General features: G+C 39.8%; 1 protein-coding gene across 1 annotated transcript; it reads right to left on the bottom strand.

Moving 5' to 3' along the window:
* Positions 1 to 1,665: 1,665 nt before the first annotated feature.
* Positions 1,666 to 16,502, bottom strand: TNFRSF1B (TNF receptor superfamily member 1B). The gene is given in 12 exon segments (XM_062622899.1): positions 1,666 to 2,404; positions 2,406 to 2,658; positions 3,217 to 3,256; positions 3,258 to 3,488; positions 3,935 to 3,972; positions 4,955 to 5,029; positions 5,787 to 5,980; positions 6,065 to 6,158; positions 7,052 to 7,201; positions 7,860 to 7,988; positions 10,107 to 10,209; positions 16,323 to 16,502. Coding segments are annotated over 12 exon segments (1,527 nt in total). The 3' UTR covers positions 1,666 to 2,364.
* Between the last annotated feature and the right edge of the window lie 1,822 nt (positions 16,503 to 18,324).

Below are 18,324 nucleotides of genomic sequence, written 5' to 3'. Positions count from 1 at the left end.
TGCTGGTTGGTGGTGATTGCGGCAGCCGGTGGTGTCCGTGCGCAGGCTTCAGCGGGTCAGCCTTCTTGCGATGAGGGCGTCGCATGATCAGACACAGTCGTTGGGCAAGGAGCAGCTTAACCTGTGCAGAAGAGCCCGTTCTAGAATACAATCATAGAATCAAAAGGGTTGGACCTTTAAGACCATCGATTGCAACCTTTGCCCAGCACTGCCAATGTCACCGGTAACCCATGGCACTGAGGCCTTGTCTACGCCGTGTGTGAACACTTGCAGGGACGGTGACTGCAGCCCTGCCCTGGGCAGCCTGTTCCAATGCCTGAGCATCCTCGGGAAGGAACTGTTCCTCAGCGCCATCTAAACCTCCTCTGGCACGGCTTGAGGCCGTTTCTTCTTGTCCTTGTTACCTGGGAGAAGAAACCAACTCCCACCTCACTTCAACCTCTTTAATGAAGACATCAGAAAAGTTAAAGGCAAATGTAATTACAAAAATGCAGCCTTTTTATAAGCAGATGCACATTTTTCCTATTTTGACATAAAACTTGGATTTTCCTTCTGTAACACAGCTCTAAAATTTGGAAAACCCAGTAAATTAAGTGCTGTAACAGGATCCTCCTTTTAAACGTTTTTAAAATACTTTCCACTGCTCCTTCATTGTGGTCCTAATATTGGAAGATGACATGAGAATACTCAGCACAGTGCAAGAGGCTCAAAAGTGCTGTATAAAACTTGGTTCTTGCCTAAATCCTTCAGTTTTGTAATAGTTTCAGTGTGTACATTTGCAAAGTCTTTTCTAAATATTCCCTTCAAGTTCAGTATACAGTTGTAAAAGGTTTCTTCACAGTAGAATTAAAGACCTGTTTGCCAGTTCTCAGTTCCAGCAGTAATACTAATAAACCTTGTAGCTGTTGTGGAAGTTTAAAATTTGTATTTTGGAAACCTGCATCTCTTCTGTAGCTGTAGAATAAATGCTATTCTGAAATGCCCCTTTTCAGTCTAAGGCCTCAGCAATAACTACTGCATTTAGTTCCTCTCGAGGTAGACTAGTTCAGTTGGAAGGGAAGTACAGTGATCATCTAGTCCAACAGTAGGGTTTATGGCATAATTGAAAAAAGTTATGCCCACTCTATGACTTCACTCCAAAGTAATTCAGACATTGCAAGCCAAGTTGCAAATTCTGGTTGAATACAGACGCCACAATTGTTGGGTAGGTTACAGCTGTAATATATAATTATGGGAATTGGGATCCTGAAAATTGACTTCCAAAACCAAAAGACTCCCACTTGATTCAAGGAGAACCTTAATAATTTTGTGTAAGAGGCAGTTAGATCTTCAGCATCATGCAAGAAGAGAAGAACAAGATTTTCTGGTTCCGAGGTTTGAGTCAATCTCACTTCTTACAGATGATGCTATGCCATCATCAAGAGTTCTTTTCCTGAGGTCAATGGGCATGAGCTGTCTGGCATACGTATTCACATGGATCTTCTCTAATATTCACTGGAACACAGGGAAAAAATATTTTGGGTTTATGGTGTCATGGGCTAAACCCAGGACAATGGTTAACCTCAAAAATGAGGTCAGAATCAATCAAGGAACCACATTAAACCAGCCAGGACACAAAGATTATAATGAGCTGTCAGGAAAAGGAACTTACTTTCTACTCCAAGATACAACTATTTAATCTAGATTTTCTTTTCTAAAATAAAATAAACTGTACAGCTAATGAAATGCCATTGTTCAGACATAATAGTTGTAATCTAGTAAAAAAAGGTTGTTTTATACTTAAGGTTGTTTTGAAGTTTGGTCCAATAATGAGCAAAAGCAAACTGTAATAATGAAAGAAATATCCAGGATGATGAAGGCAAGGATGTCCACAAAGATATGGTACAGGAAACTGAGTGCAGTGCTTTTAAAATTAAAATCAATGGATAATTCATTAGCATTGCATGAAAGTTTAACTCCAGTTTTTTGGAAGTGCTGGTCACAGCCATGTTCTTGCCAGGTGGCATACCTGAACCCAGGTTATCATCACAAGGAGTCTCAGGAGAAAAATAAACAGCATAAAGCTAGGAAAAATTATCCATTTTCAAATCTGGTAAAGGTCTGCCTAGGGTGTCACAAAAGAATGGGAGGAGTTGGCCATTCAATTTTAAAAAAAGGCACTCAAGTTCTTTAAACTGCAAAGAACATCCTTTGACTCGCAAAGCTGACAAAAGAGACAAAACCCCTCCAAACTTCAATGTCTATATTCATCTGAAATGTCAGGTCTCTGTAGGAATGCTACATTTAACATAATGATTATTTTGGAAGATAAGGGGCTATTTGGTGAATGTTATCAGTCAGTCAGTATATGATCTGTAATTTCCTTTAACTGGTTTTCATCCCCACATCTTCAACACCCACAGGAAACCTCTTCTGACAGTGAGCCTTGAAGTAAATTGTCCTTATTTTCCACTGAGGTCTGAATTTCAGTTCATTTTTTCAAGAGGTGTTCTTCTCTTGAAAGGGGAATTTCTTCCCCTGTTGGGGAATAATAGGGAGCGTTTTCATAATCCATGCTAGTTGAAGTAGTCTGTTCTGGGAACTGGGAACTGCAGTCTGGACTGCATACTTTAACAATACAAGTCACATTCACCTGCATTCTTCCATTACCAGAATGCCCTGTCAAATGAACAGAAAACACATTCAACAGGGAAGAATGAAACCCAGAACAGGACAGTCATATTCTTTTATCCAGTTCTTTGACTTAACGTTAAACAGACACTAAATATCTTCTTGCTTCACTTCATTTAGGCAGGCTGGTGAAGTTGATTCTGTAACATTTTAGGGATTTTTTGATACCATAAAATCATCCCAGAAATAAAAAAAACCAAAAAGCTATAAAAATTAATACAGAGCCCTGGATCAGAGCCAGCTCCCTACCCATCTGGGGCTACTGCAGCTGCCTTGGGCAATATGCTTTTTTACTGTTCCCTTTGGCTCTTAACTTCCATACACAGGTACATGCCTGTGATCACACTGATCCCCTAGTCTCCAACTAGCTTTTGCTCCATTGAGATACTCTTCACTACCTTAGGCTGACAAAACACTCACTTTTTCTTCTCAGTTACTAAATACTCTCTCTGCTGAACATGAGTTTGATGTTTTATCCTATTTAAACTTCTGCTGAAAGACTCATAACTCATAATCAAATTTCAAGTGGTTCTAGATCATTCTTACCTGACCTCACAGAGTTGTGTCTGTCTATGCTATGACATTTAACATCCTTCTGCAGCTGAATGTTGCTGCTGAAATCCTTCGGTTGTTTTCTTTTCATTGTTCTTGTTACTTATTACATGGACTCTTGCAGATTCAGTTGGATTATTCAGGGAGCTGCTGCTGGACCCAGAAGTTTGCAGGAGATGCTGTTCCTCACATTTGGAACTGCTGGAGTTTTGTGATCCAGTATTTCTCACTTTTTTGTCACACTGCTTTTCTGTGGGGCAAAAAGGCTGGAACATTTGAAGAGAAATGCAAAACATTAATCTTTTAAGAAAACAAAAACTAGTCAGTACTTGGGCAACTGAAGGAACCCCTGATAGTTGTTATTTGCTTTGTGATGACTGAGCAAAATTCACACCAGCTCATTAATCGTTCAAGAAAATTAACCTGTTTCCTGAAGGCACCTACAGGATTACTCTGGCAGAAAAGGCCCTGTCATGGCCTTCTGAAGCACACTTACGGTTTGTTGCTGATAGAGCCCTACATAAGTGAGAATAGTACATTATGCCATTTATTTGAAGTACATCTTGCACTCCAACTTGGGGACCAAAGGACCCTCTTCTCATTCCAGTTGTCTTTCTGCTGTGCAGTTTTCTTCTACTTGTAATTAGATAAGACTACATAATTTCTGTGTAACTTTTAAAGGACTGGAAAAGATGTAAAGAAGGAGTGACACCAAATCTGCTTCTGTGGCTGGGGGAGAGTATACAGGGACTGCAAGTAAGGTAGGACAGTTTATTAGCACCCACATTTGTTTCAGTAGCAAGAGCTACTTTCTTAACTAGTCTGAGGGATGCCCTCTGCTCCAAAATAAACTCCAAATGTACATTTATTACACACTGCTTGAAAATGTTGAAAGCTGTATTTTATTAATTTTGTAACGTGGTTTAAAGTTAACCAGCAAGCAAAGAGGACCCCTGCATGAATTAATATTTTTTCTAGTGTGAAGTCAGAGGGAAAGGGTATTGATGACAATAAACTACAGTCATGACTGATTAATGGTAATGATAATGTCTAATATTTAAGTGAGGAAGTGCAACATATTTAACCAAGCTGCAGTACGAGTACAATTGTTGTGCAGTCGCCCAGCTCCACTCAGATGTTTTATGTTTAGACAATTATCTAAAATCTGAGGAATGAGAGAAATCTGGATGGGACATTTGCCTCACTGTATCCCTGTATTGAGATGAATTTCACCCCATGTAACTTAATAAAGATACTTTAAATTATGAAAAATTAAAATGTGAATTCCTGGAGTGTTTTTGTTTTTTTTTTTTTCTATTTTGTTTTTCTGTAGCCACAAAGCTCATGTGCTTAAGATGATATGCATGCATTTTCTTTCGGTCTCTCTTCTGTTGAAGTTTTTTCCCAATTTTACATCAATGGAACAGAAGAATTGTGTCAAAGCTCCTCAGCGTTTCATGAAGCTATGGGCTGCCAGCTAATGAAGCAGAAACCTGTACCTCATCACATTATCCCCTTAGGAAAAAAATTAACTCATACATTGTTCAATATCAAATAATCTCCACATTAACGATACTTCATCCATATCCAGCCACAAGAAAAGCTTCAAACAATGACACCATCTTCTAAAAGACACTAATGTCAGTCAACCAGAGGCCTTAAATTAGTAGGAAATGAAGTGACACTCCTTCCAATATTTACAGAACTGCTGTTTTCACTTCATGAATCTTACCTTTTTTTTTGGAGACTAAGCAATACCCCTGAATATTGATTATTAGGACCAATAACAATGGCCCTGCTACTGATCCTGAAAATAAATGAAAAAGATAAATTAGCAGGTTGATCTGACAAAGGATCCAATGAGAAAGAAGCAGTTTTGTAATTTTCTGTCTAGGGCTACAAAAGATAAATTTGCAAGCATCAGCGTGTCTGACATTCAGATTTGATGCTTCTGTTGTCAGATACCAAGGTCTCATTTCAGTCTCTGTCACTTTATAACATGGAATTTTCCTGTCCTGAAAAGTAAGGACAACCTCAATCACTAAATCAGTCTCTCTAGGGTAGCAACAGTTTGTTAAATACAAGACCAGGCAGCCCAGAATGCTCCTGAATGCCTTCTGGAGAGGTTGTAAACAGGAGAGAACACATCCACAGTTGTGGATGCTATAAGGAATTCCTGTCTCAGGAAAGGCTGCCAGAAGTCTCCAAAGACCTCTCACCAGCACCTTTATGAAGTCAAGTTTGCCTCAGTCCAGAGTCTAGAGATATGACCTTTTCTAGCAACTCCTTCATAGTAGCAGTTCTCAGGAAAAGCCTTGTCTAATCTAGTTTGGGGCTTTTTAGGAATATCCCCAGAATTACAAGGCCTGTAGAATGCACTGGCCTTGCACAGATGCACAGGTAAATATTATGCAACTCATTACAGGCGGTGTCATACTGAATTAATTCAGGTATTCTGAGAATCTGTTGGGTACAGGTAATTGATCTTGAAAAGAAATAGAGAACTAAATATAAACTTGCTTCCTAGGCAGACCAGAGTGACTTTAGACATGTAAATAGCTCACCAATGATGTGAGAGTTGTCAGATGCAGAGTTTAAAGTGACAGGTCGAGTTGTTATTTCAGGTCTGTTAGAAGCTGAGCTCTGGGTCAGAAGCAGGTTCAAAACAGTGTTGAGTAGAACTGTGACAACTGCTGTTCCCGAGTCCCTGCATGTAGTGTCATTTATGCTGTTACCAGGAAAAGCCACTGATCTGCAACTGCAAGCAGCAAAAAAGAGAGTTAGGAAAGAAAGCAACCCTGTGCACAGTTAGGGTTGCTGTTAGAAGGAAGCACTGGCTTACACTGTGTGTGGTGCACAGCTGGTATCATAAGATTCCTCATGTGAAAAAGTGCCAGGAGGACAAGGTTTACATTCTGTATCTGTGCTGTTTGTCCCTTTAAAAAAACAGGAAAACTCCAGTTAGTCACCTAGTGAGAATCAGAAATGAATAATCAAGGTCTGTGGTACAGATCCTGGAAGTGATATAGAGACAGTACACAAAATACATTCTATAACCATCACAAAAGAGATCAATTTGAAATACTCAACCCAAGCACAGCTCAGAGATTAATCAGCTGTTAGTGCGGTCCCCTGGATAGCCAGTCTTTGAAAAGAACTGTAATAAACCCACCAAAAGATTAAAAAGTGGTACTGCAGACAAAGTTGAACTTTTTCATTAGTCCCTGACAGACTGACCACCTATGTTGGAGTTTCTGTATCTTTTCAAGTGATTCTTAAGCTCTTAAAAATACCCAGTGTTCCACCTCTGAATATCATTTATCATCTTGAGACAGCTGATATTATCAGTGGTGAATTTCATCGTCTAATAAAAACAGGTTAATTCTGCAGGGTAGCAAAGTGTCACCAATACTTTACCTGCAGTTACATTATATTGTATTATAACTATGAATATGCACATTTGTAACCAAAACCTGTTTCAAGGATTTAAGGAGGAATGAAGTGATCTTGAATCTGAGTTACTTACATAGTAAGTAACACAGTAGAGCATAACAAAGATTAAGTTGGGTTAGAGAACTGTATGATACATGGTAGTAATAGATTGCAAAATGTCCCTTTAGATATGCCTCTTGAGAATACTGTTGCTCTAAGTTATTGCCTACTTGCTAAGATAATGCTTGCACTAAAAAGAATGACTAACTGTAGGGAATTAAAAGACTATATTCTTGTGATTTACTGAGTTGGAGGCAGATCCAGAAATACTGATAGATGATTAACACAAAAAAAATAACCCTCTTCATATAGTAAAACAATTCAAGAATTAGATTACCTCTCCTGGAAACTCAGTAACCTTTTCCACATTTTTTATGTGCTTTACATATTCTGCAGTACTCTTATATTTTCAAAATGCTATACTCCTTGGGTGGGCAGCTGTAGATTCTGTCCTGTGATGTAGTGCATGCTTGATTCTGCACAAGTCCTGGGTTTGAAACACAAATAAAGCAAGATGTCATTAGCAACATTTAAAATTATAGCTTTAAAGAGAATAGCTTCTGGATAGTATACCATCATAAAACATATGCATTATATGCTCCAACAGCTACATTTTCAGAAGTTTCCTCTCTTGAAAAAGGAGAAATGTGCATTTGTAGAATGCACACTTGCACCTCTGTACCTGCAGCTGCATTATATTGTATTATAACCATAAATATGCACATATGTGTTACCTGTGTTCATCACTGCAGTATCTGGAGACCACACTAAGATTTGTAGTCTATGCAGGTCATGACTGGATGCTGGAAATGGAATTAGCCATTTATCCCAGTGCAAGTTTGGTCTTAAGCTCCCTTGGCCGATGAGCATAAACAGGAAGTTATTCTACTGATGACGTCTGGATCTATTTTAGTGATACAGTGGTTTAGTTTCCAAGAATACAAGATTGGTGTCACATTTTTAGCACTCAGAAAGAAAAATATGCAGGGCTCTCTGCAAGACTTTTCCCTGATTCTTTTAGCCAGATCTTCAAAGTACCAAAAGCATGAGAAGTGATAGACAAAACCTGCTAGTTTTCTTAGGAGAAAAGACTAGGTTAAACCAAGCCCAGTTTTTGAGCAGGTTCTTTGCTAATTCAGTCCTACCTTTCCTGCAGGGTGGTGAGCAGGCAAAGCACTGAGGAGACAGATTCCAGATTGCTGTATATGTGTTAGGTCTACAGGGACTGCACTTCATGTCCACAGTGTGACTGCAGCTCTCTGTCTTATATTGACCTATTAAAAACAAAACAGAGAAAACATCTCACTGGAAAAGATCACTAGGAATTCTTTAAGGCAAGTTTCATTCTTAGCTGTGGAAACCCCTTCCCATCACTGCTGCTATCAGACTGATAAGATACCAAGCGAGTATTGATTTCAAGGAGGACTGCATGTATGTACAGGGAAACTCTGATGGTTTTTGTGTTATTCATGTTTTCCCCTTTTCCTACATTCAGTTCAGTGAATTCCAGCCATGATCAAAACAAGGCAGCCTCAATCCTGAAGAAAACCCCTCAGCATATACTCAGCTGCAGCTACCAGAGTACATAAACCAAACTTGTTACCTGCAGATAAGCTGTGTTTGGTGGTGAAACAAAGGATGGTGTTTCACGATGAAAGTCAGGCATGTGTTAGAATAATGTGTCTGGATGAGGCCCTTACTAACAGATTGCAGGCAGCAAGTGAAGAAGGCATAATAAAGTATTATCACAAACAGACCTGAATTAGAACTTCAGCACTTGTCATTACCAAAGCAGTGTGAGCTCACTCTTTTTTTTCTTCACCTCTTTGGTCAGCCCTAATAGATAGAAGCAACAAGTTTCTGAAGCTACTGGCATTCCAGACAAAATCTAAAGCTGTCAGTTTCTCCAATGCTTCTCACTAGCAACAGAGTTCAGTGTAGTGGTGGGAATAAGCAAATAGGAGTTCCAACATATTCATTTTGGACAAAGGAAAACACTTCATTTGCCATTTCCCCCTTGCTTGAAGGGAGGGAGAAGATAAAAAGTCAATGTCTCATGTCCTGTATAGAAATATCCTGGAAAATATACACAGCAAGCAGGACACTGAAAATCTTTAGAGCTGCTTGAAGAATCTCTGTTCTTCAAGAAGAAGAGCAGGCTGTGGAGGTGAACCATAGGAATTATTTCCAAAGACTTTGTTTTTTGCATGAAGCTTAAAATTCCGCCTCCCACATCCTGCTACTGACTTAGGCTTCAATTTTTGATATAGTAAAAAAAAAAAATAAAAAAATGTAATTCATAATAACAAAAATAAAGATTTTTAGACTTCCTACTACTTCTTGTCCAAACTTTGTTATTTTAAAATACTAAAATTATGGACAATTAGACTGACCAGTGCATACCACAACAGAAAAGGATTTAACCATTGACTCTTTCATAGATCTTTCATCTGTTGTGTTTTTAACAAAGGAAGTTGGGCAGATCTATCTAGATATTTTTGATTAATTCAAGTAACTGTGGCTGCTTCAGTACATGATTTCCTGCTTAAATTCCCGAATCTTGCTAACAGGAACTCAGCACTTACTGAGACAGATTTTGTTTGCTCAGCAAGTAATGGGGGGAAGGGAAAAGCAATTTTTTGCTGTGTTTAATGTAATAATATTAATAGTATAATGACAACCTGTTGCAAAACCTCTATTATTAAGAGAACCAAACAGCATTTCTACCCCCGTACCCACACAGCTGCCTTTCTGCAGTCACCTTCTGCTAATAAAAGATCGCTAATAATTATCTCTGGAGTTTAAGACATGACATCTGAAGACAGACAGTTTCTGTAGTCTTGTACCCAGTCTCTGATAGTGGTCTGCAATGTCTGATTTATAGTAAGACAACAAAACTCCTTTAATGAGTAATTATGCATCAACCTGTCCCATAGAAAGTCCCTTATGTAAATGAGATGATCAAAATACAGTAACTAAGTTCTACCTTATGCCCTGTTTTACAACATATTTGTTAGTAGTGGGCTTGGATCTGACACTTGTTATCTAATTTCTGTAATTCCCATAATGAGCTGTTGCGCCCCTGCAGTGTTGACTTAAAAATACTCTACTCAAAACATCATGCAAAGTGGTGCTCACAGGAGCTCAGCAGCCTACCTCTCGATAAGCCCCAGCCAGGTTAACCTGATGAGAGAATTCCAGTTCTGATGATCAATGTGGCTCTTCTACAGATACCTTAAGAGTCACACCATTCTACTGTCTTCCAGATAGAGTGCATTGCAACAGCAAAAATCCAGTGCTCTTCAGATATATTAATAATCAAAATGTCCTAAGCTCATCTGAAAACTGACTGAATTTGGCTGTGCAGAGTAATAACTTGAATTGTAACCTACCTGGAGGGCACTGGCTACAACATTTATTAAGCAGCTCTTCATAGAATTCAGTGTGGGGATCTTTGCATTGTGCAGACTGTGGTGTATAAGGCAGTGAATAGTCCTAGGAGAAATTAATGGAAAATCATGAGTCGCAAGTGCATTCTGACCCTCAGATAGAGATCCAAAAAACCCCAAACACTAAAAGATCACTGCAGTTATAAGACCCTTCCTTTCCAAGGCACTGATGTGGGCTTGATGGAACAGAAAGTATCAGATACCAAAAAGCTGCAGAACACAGTTTATTAGCTACTTGAGACAGTTTAGAGGTTCCTCTTGTCACAAAGTGATCTCTCCAAGTTTTATGTTCAAATGCAACGGAACTATGGGATTATCATCTCACTTGACCACTACCGCATCCCCTGAACCAAAGGGCTCAGCACCTTTTCACCGTTGCCATGATTCAAACAGCCTTCACCAAAACGCCAGTGAAACCTGAGTTCTTACCTGTGGGTTTGTAGGGAGAAGCATTTTCTGCAAAGTGGCTATGTTAAAAATGATACCTTCTTACTTAGTAGGTTGACTCCCTATACACATTTAGTACCCTATCTGAAAACTAGGAGGTTGGCTTTGCTAATTGCTAATTCCCTCAGGCTTCTTGTGGTGGTGGAAGAGTGAGCTGTGGACCTGGCACTACTGCAGTACTTGAAGGAACCTTTTTGGTTTCGTCAGCGGGTTCAAAGGACCCTGGACACTAAATTCAATTCTTTATTGTGCTTATGTTTATTATCACTTATACCCATGCAATATCCAGGCAAGGTAACCCATCCCTTCAGTCAAAGAACTTGTTCTATTAGAACTGTTTCACCAAAGAAAAGATAAAAAAGGCTTTTATTGGTCCAGACACTTGTGATTCCTTTATGAATGAGAAAGGCTTTGATGCTTTGAAAAAGATGTCTCCAAAACTTGCACTGAGGCTTCTGAAAAGGAGCAACTGGCTACAAGACTTAAATTAAATTAAAAATCCTACCTCATATGGTAGGTCAAATACATAAAAAACAGTCATGAAACACAGTATATCTAATTTTTCAGCACACACCAATCAGCACACCTCAATGACTTGAATGAACAAGTGATAAATATTTCAGGACCTACCATCTTTTTTCAAAGGGAAAAATAGACACACTCAGAAGAAAAAGGCTAATGTTATGCCATACAAGTGTAGGGGCTTCTTGCTAGATCAGAAAGATGCTGCTTAAAAAGTATGTGTCACAGCTGAGTTTTCTGCAGTCTGAAGAGATTGCTCCATGTATAAATGACACACATTTAGAGAAGTACTTTAAAAGCATTATTTAAATGAGAAATGGAAACAGGAACAAGCTCTTGGGAAGCCAGTAATGAAAATATCCTTCCTTCTAACTGAAAAATACATGTTGATTATCTATTGTGTCTTCACATTAGTAGACTAAAACTTCCCACTCAGCAGTTTTTTAAAGGGGACCCAATATTTTCTTATGCAGCTTGTTGAAATATTTCACCTCTTATCTATATATATAGAGGAAGGAGGGTTTCACTTATCTACTCAATGATCAGTGTCAAAAAGAACCTTTCCTGAGAACATGAAGGCAAAGAAAGGCCTTCTTCATTTTCAATATTCATTCCAGAAAAGAAAAAAGGAAAAGTATTTCATTAGAAGTTTCACAGCTCCTATTTACAACACTGTGAAAGCCGGTGGCACTGACCAGACATCAGGACAATTCTGGTCTGTTCTCACCAGTTCAAGACTCAAACCCAAGGAGGCTGGGATGGGTTTCACCATTACCAGCCCCATTTGCTCACCATGAACGAGAAACAGCCAAGTTGCAAACTGAAGAACAAATTTGTAAAGATGCTTTTAACAGGCTAGAAGCTGTGATGAGGTGGGGAAGGATTACCAGAAAGAACAATAATCTTTCTAGTTCTTAAAACACTGGAGTGGGTGAAGTAAGAAACAGCTGCTGAGCACAAGCTGCATTTTACAAGTTCCTCTCTGTGTCTTTTGCTGAGAAGAAAGCCAGTTTTGCAGGAACCATGCTGCAGCCCGAGGTATCTCCAGACTCCACTTTGGCCTCCCACTTTTGCTTTCCAGTTAAGTAGCCTTATTTAAAAGGGCTGGCACAAAGACTGAGGACTTCGAAGCAAAACCAAGAGGCTGGCTTCAACATTATGGGTCTTATAATTATTCATGAGAATAACGCCCGTAGCAATTCAAAAAGAAAACCAAGGCTTTTCAATACCTTCTAGGTTCAGTAATAACTGTAAATGCTGGACTTGGTATTTGCAAATGTGAGCTAACACTAAAATCTGTTTAAGGAGGAAAGCTCTGCCCTCATCTGAAGTATCTGTCATTTAAGTTACTTTCTTGTTTATTAAAAAAATAAATATCACATTTTTTGTAGTCACTATGATCAACTTTATTAAAACAAGCACTTGAGAGTCGCTTTGAGACGTAAAACTTCACTGCAAAAGCAGACACGGGGGGGGGGGGGGGGGGGGGGGGGGAAGGAGAAATACACTAAACCATATCACAGATTATCCTGCTAGTGAAGCTTCCTGGCAAAAAAATTTCTTATCTCATCCTCTGCATTAGCTGTCGTAAATACTGCCCTGTGATTTAAAGACACAGGAAAACAAGTTGATGGGTTCACATCCACCTCTCTTAAGTTGTGCATGAAAGTATCTCTCTACTGTCTGATGCAATCTCCCTGATATTTTATCTGATGAGCTGTGCTCCCAATGACATGCAGTTGACAATTTCTTGCCAGCTGTCCTCAGAGAACATTATGGGAAACAGAAAGGTACTTGTAACTCACTTAGGTACAATCTGTAAACACACACACACACACAGACAAGCTCAGCTTTGTTTACGCTAGATGGATGCCATTAGTTTTGGTAGTTATGTCCAATGTGAACTAGTTTACTAAAAGCTGTCAAGGTCAGCAGTCAAATCTACTCTGTTGGAGGAAATGTAGGTCTCTTACTAGGTATAAAACTCTCCTTGATTTCTTGGTGATGAGACCCCCCCCACTTTTTCTAGCCATCTGATTTTAAGGTCTGAGTTGGGAAGTGTGATATTTGTATCTGGCATCCAGATCCATTGGCTACTTTGGGCTGAAAAAATGATGAATCTATTCCACAATCTTTGCATTTTGTTACTGTTTGTATCTCTCATAAGTTCTTATTTTGTCTTCTGCTTTTACTGTGATTCAGTGTTTTATGAACAAATTGTGTGAAGGAAAACTAACCTGATGCTGCATCTTTTGCATTATAGCCTTAGAACTTCTCAGATTAGGTAGTGATGTCTAATGGCATCAGACCTTTAAGATATTTATACAGACAAAATGAAGACTTTGGAAGACTTCATTTAATTTGACAAGTAGGAGTAAAATGCCTCATCTGTCAAGCTGCAGAGGCACACATTATTAAATATGAAATTTAGTCTAGTTCTATATACATCAACCAAATTAAGCAATGTATTTTGGCACAGAAATAGGTAAACTGCTTGGCTTTGCTTACACAACTCACAAGGAAGATTTGTGCAGTGCGTGTGTATTAACCAATAATTAAGAAGTGACATGCAAAAAAGTCAATGACTCAAGGACTCTGTCCAGAGTCTCTTCATCGTCTGAATAATTTTCCCATCTACACTATAGACATCCAGTAGATCTGTGACCTAATTTTTCACTGGAGTGGACTAGCAGCAGTTTCCATACAGAAGGTTTAGTACAGACTCTTCTAAATACGTATGCACAAACAGTTGTTTCCAGGATTCCTTATATACTACCTCCTACCCATTGGAAGCTAAAACTAGCAGAGAACATTCCTGTATCTCATGATTTTCAGGCCTGCAGCTGTATCTGTGCTGTGTGGAGCAGCACTGGTGAAGGGAAAGGGTCTGAAAGCTGTCCCCTGCACACAGATATACCAAGGGCAAGCACAACTGAGACCCTCATGTCTGCACCAGAGCTGAGCCCAAGCCATGAACTACTAAACTAGACTTGGATTCAGAGTTCTTCCAAATTAGAAGGGTTTGATCCAATGCACCACCCTGGCTCTGGCTATTGGTGAGGAAGTCCAGGTCTCAACCACTCACAGCATGTCATGAAGTATTGCATTCACTATGTGCTGAATATTAATTATAATGTACAATTTCTTTTATTTCCTGCCTTAACAGCTTGTCCCTCTATTCTTGGACTTTATGTGTAACTAAATGTAAGTATCTTCTATAATAGAAATAAAACATACCATATGTTATTAATGTATTTAATTTATTAACAAATTTATTAATATATCAATATAATAAATATATAGATATTAGTGAATTCACATAACATTAATTTTCACCTAAGAAGGCCATTCAAAGAAAGATATTTAAGTATTTTAATCCTAACTCATATTTTTATTGATTTCTTTTTCATACAGTTATTTTCTTCAATCTTAAGCTGTCAAACAAAGGAGTCTGAACAGGAACTGCATCTGGTGTGTAATGTTTATGCATATGAAACCACAATGAAGTCACCAAGGACTGTGGTGTTAAAGTCTGTTGCTATGGAGAGGACTTGAGGTAGAGAGATACCTTTTGCTGAGCTACCAAGACTGCTGAAGACAGGAAAAAACAGAATTCTGTTCAAAATACTTAAACTGGTCATTTACAGAAATAATTCTGTTAAAGATTAGTCACCGGATACCACCAAGTCTCACCAAAGCCAGCTGGAGTTCTATCTGGCTGTACCAACTATATTCAAACCATAAAGCTTCTTCTGAAGCTGCTTTCCTGCAAATATCTAAGATTATGGGTCCATCATGTGAACTGTTCTCCCATCCTATATTGTACTTCTGTAGAGCAGGAATTCTTGAATAGCCACATACAAACAGATTTGCAAGTCCAGATTCCCCCTTCCTGAGAACACTGTTGCTTTGCTTACTGTTAGGGATTCTACTTCATGCTACTCACCACCGTAAGACAAAAACACATTCCCAGAAAGAGATGGGAAGAGGCTGCACAGAATATGGAAGCTGTTCACAACATATAACATAATAGAAGCAAGCTTAAGTTTGTAGGAAGACATAGTATGTTTTATTATATATGCCCTCAGGAAAACTTACACATTTTCAAGAATACCAGCTCTTCTGTATCAAAACTTCAGGTTTATGTATCCAAAAGTTGGTCAGTCTTCCCAAAGGTTGCCCTAATAAATTATGTTATCCACTAAACCTGACACAGTAACAGGCACTGTCAAAGCTGATGAGTCTTAAAGGTGTACCAGCCGGAAACACTGCCAGAAGGGATAACTGTCTTCTATCAAGGCCAACTGCCAGAATTGGCAGTTTTCTATCGCTTTGAAACACTATATTCTTGAGATAGTGGTGCTTCTATCACAGATGGCTTTTGCAATGCTCTATTAAGACTTTCAATCATGAACTTTGATACAACAATCACAAGTGTGAATATGTACAACAGCAAAGCTGCTGTTCACCCACAGCCCTCCTGCCTCTGAAACAAGTCCATGAAAGATCATTGAGTAATTCTGCATTCAGTACACATTCTGACATCCTCACCTGGTTTCCCTGAACCTTTGTTTTATCAAGGCTGAATTAATACAAATAAACACGTATCTAACGTACACATCCATGAAACAGCAACAGCCTGGATATCTCAGCACCACTTCCATGTTTATCTTCACAAGGCAGAACAATTTAAAATCAGATAGAAAAATGCTATCAATGCACCAGCGCAGCATACACACAATCAAAGTCCAACAGATCCCATCAAGCACTTTATTTTAAATACTTAAAAGCATTCATTTGCAAACAGTGGATATAGAAGAGAACATCCCAGCTGCATCACGTCACGTCTTAGATGTAAATTAAAGGGCTTTTCCATGTAAACAGGGACTAGTTTTAGGGATCCAACACAGCACAACGAACTCTTCCTGTTTCAACAACTCTGTAAAGCACATACAGATTTATACTCTGCACTTGCCAGGACACTCATAGTTTTTGCAAACATTCAAGAGTGTCTCAAAATTCAACCCATTTCCAATGAAAATCTAGGAAAAAAAGATTAGTCATTGCTATGGGAAGCCAGGAAATAACGACATAGCCAAAGGGAGCAGAATGAACTTTAACGAAGCCTAAGAACGGGGGCTGAGGCTCCTGTAGGATCACAGCTAGGTACAAGCAGAGGGGTACAGCTACCTCCAGGGACTGCCAAAACACGGTTGCAGAAACGCCCGCGGTGCCCACGATGCCGGACTCGTACCGGTTGCAAAGCCGGTCCAGGAAGCGGCGGCTGCCCCCGGCTTCCCCCGCACTCACTTCTGTCCGGCCGCTCGCGCCGTGGAAGAGCACGGTGAGGAGCGCCCAGCCCGGCCCCATTCCTCCGCCGAGTGCAGAGCAGCGGTCGGCTACAGGGACCTTGGTCCAGGCTGTCTCGGTCCCGGCACCGCCCCGCGGCAGGAGGGAGCAGCGCCACGCTCAGGTTACGCAGCGGAGCTGCGAGCTGGCCGAACAGAAAAGGAACTCCCGGCGGCTGTCTAGAGATTCCCGACCGTGGGGGGTCTCTTCAGCCGCGGGGGTGCTCCATTAGCGCCCGAATCCGAGCTCACTCGTTACAGTGTCCCAGCGTTCACTGGTACCCACTGCAGCACGTCTTCTCATGCCTGCTGCAGGGATGGTACAGAGAGACTTCAGTGTCAATTCAGCCCTCTCTGCTCTTGAGAAGCATTCCAGTTGACTAATAGCCTGAATGGCTCTCTTGCAGAACAAGTGTTCTTTTCTGCAACTGATACATACGCTGAAATTATCAACATCAAAACATTTATATATCAGACAAAAAGTGTGGCTGTGTCTTAAAATCCACCTAATTTTTAATTCACAGATTGCCAGCGTTACTAACCCAACCAACTATAATACATCTAGCAGGTTGCAGCGCGTATGATTCACCTAGAAAGCTGTTCCAGTAAAAAAGATTTCTTTATATACAGTTAAAATATCAGATCATAAGTTGGTTTGGGACCGTAAAGCTCATCCAGTTCCAACAGGAGGGAAACCTTTCACTAGAGCAGGTTGCTCCAAGCCCTGTCCAACCTGGCCTTGAACACTGCCAGGGATGGGGCAGCCACAGTTTCTCAGGGCAACCTGGTCCAGCAGTTGTTGTTACAGAACACCCTCTAACCATCATGGCCAGGTGAACAGAGTCATTCACAGTACACAAATTGGTGTTGTCTAAAATGAAACAGAAATGCCTGTGTTTTTCTAGAATAAAGTGTGTGACTGGAAAACAATGAACAACCTTGACTGAAAGTGAAGGAAGAGGTTCAGTATTTGTCCCACTCAGTTCTTTCCTCTTCCTTGCATTGCTGTTTTATGACACAGCTCGGTGACTTGGCTTTCTGTTGCACAACAAGCACTTAAACCAAAAAATGTGAATTCTATTTCTTTCTTCACCCCATGTAACTGTCGCTGACAGGCAATACTGATAGCCAAAAGACATTTCAATCTGAGCATTAGGAGCAGCTTATTTTCTGAAAGAAAACAAGCAGATATAAACACAGAAGTACACAGAAAGAATTCAGTTATTGCCTCTTGCACAAGATTTGGGACATAAACTAAAATATACAGTGGCAGTAGTTATTTTTAGAAATTATTTTATATTCTAGACTTGCACAGAAGAGTGGAATTCAAGAAGACTGAAATTAGCAACACTTGAAATTACACCATGCTCAAATGTACTATAGGTAGATTGTCCACTGATGGAAGTCAGTGGCTTGGTCCCATAATGCTGAGATTCTCCTACCGCATCTCTGGGGCTGTGGTTCCAGAAAAGTAGGAATTTCTCTGGATTTACTTCTTCAGTCACAAAATCTTAATAACATACCTTGCCTTATAGTGTGAGGCTTACTGGCTACACAAGATCCAGTGGACCTACTACATGGGTTTTCAAAAAGCCTTTGATGAGGTTCCACACCTAAGGTTATAGAAGACCAAAGCTGTCACAGGATTGGAGGAAAGGTCAGTTTGTGGATTTACTAAAAGGTAACAGGATACAGAAGTTACGGCTGTTGAAAAGGTAGGAAAGAAAGAGCACAGCATAATGTTCATTTTTCAGGGTAGAAAACAGTTTGCGGGGGGGATTGGTGGGGCCAGTTCCATTCAGTATCTTCATCAATGATCTGGAGAAAAGAGCACCTACATAGAA

Source organism: Pezoporus occidentalis, unplaced genomic scaffold (genome assembly GCF_034315485.1).
Source record: "Pezoporus occidentalis ecotype Australia unplaced genomic scaffold, CSIRO_AGI_Poc_V1 ctg249, whole genome shotgun sequence".
In the NCBI taxonomy this organism is placed as follows: domain Eukaryota; kingdom Metazoa; phylum Chordata; class Aves; order Psittaciformes; family Psittacidae; genus Pezoporus; species Pezoporus occidentalis.
This window is presented reverse-complemented; position numbering and strand designations above follow the sequence as displayed.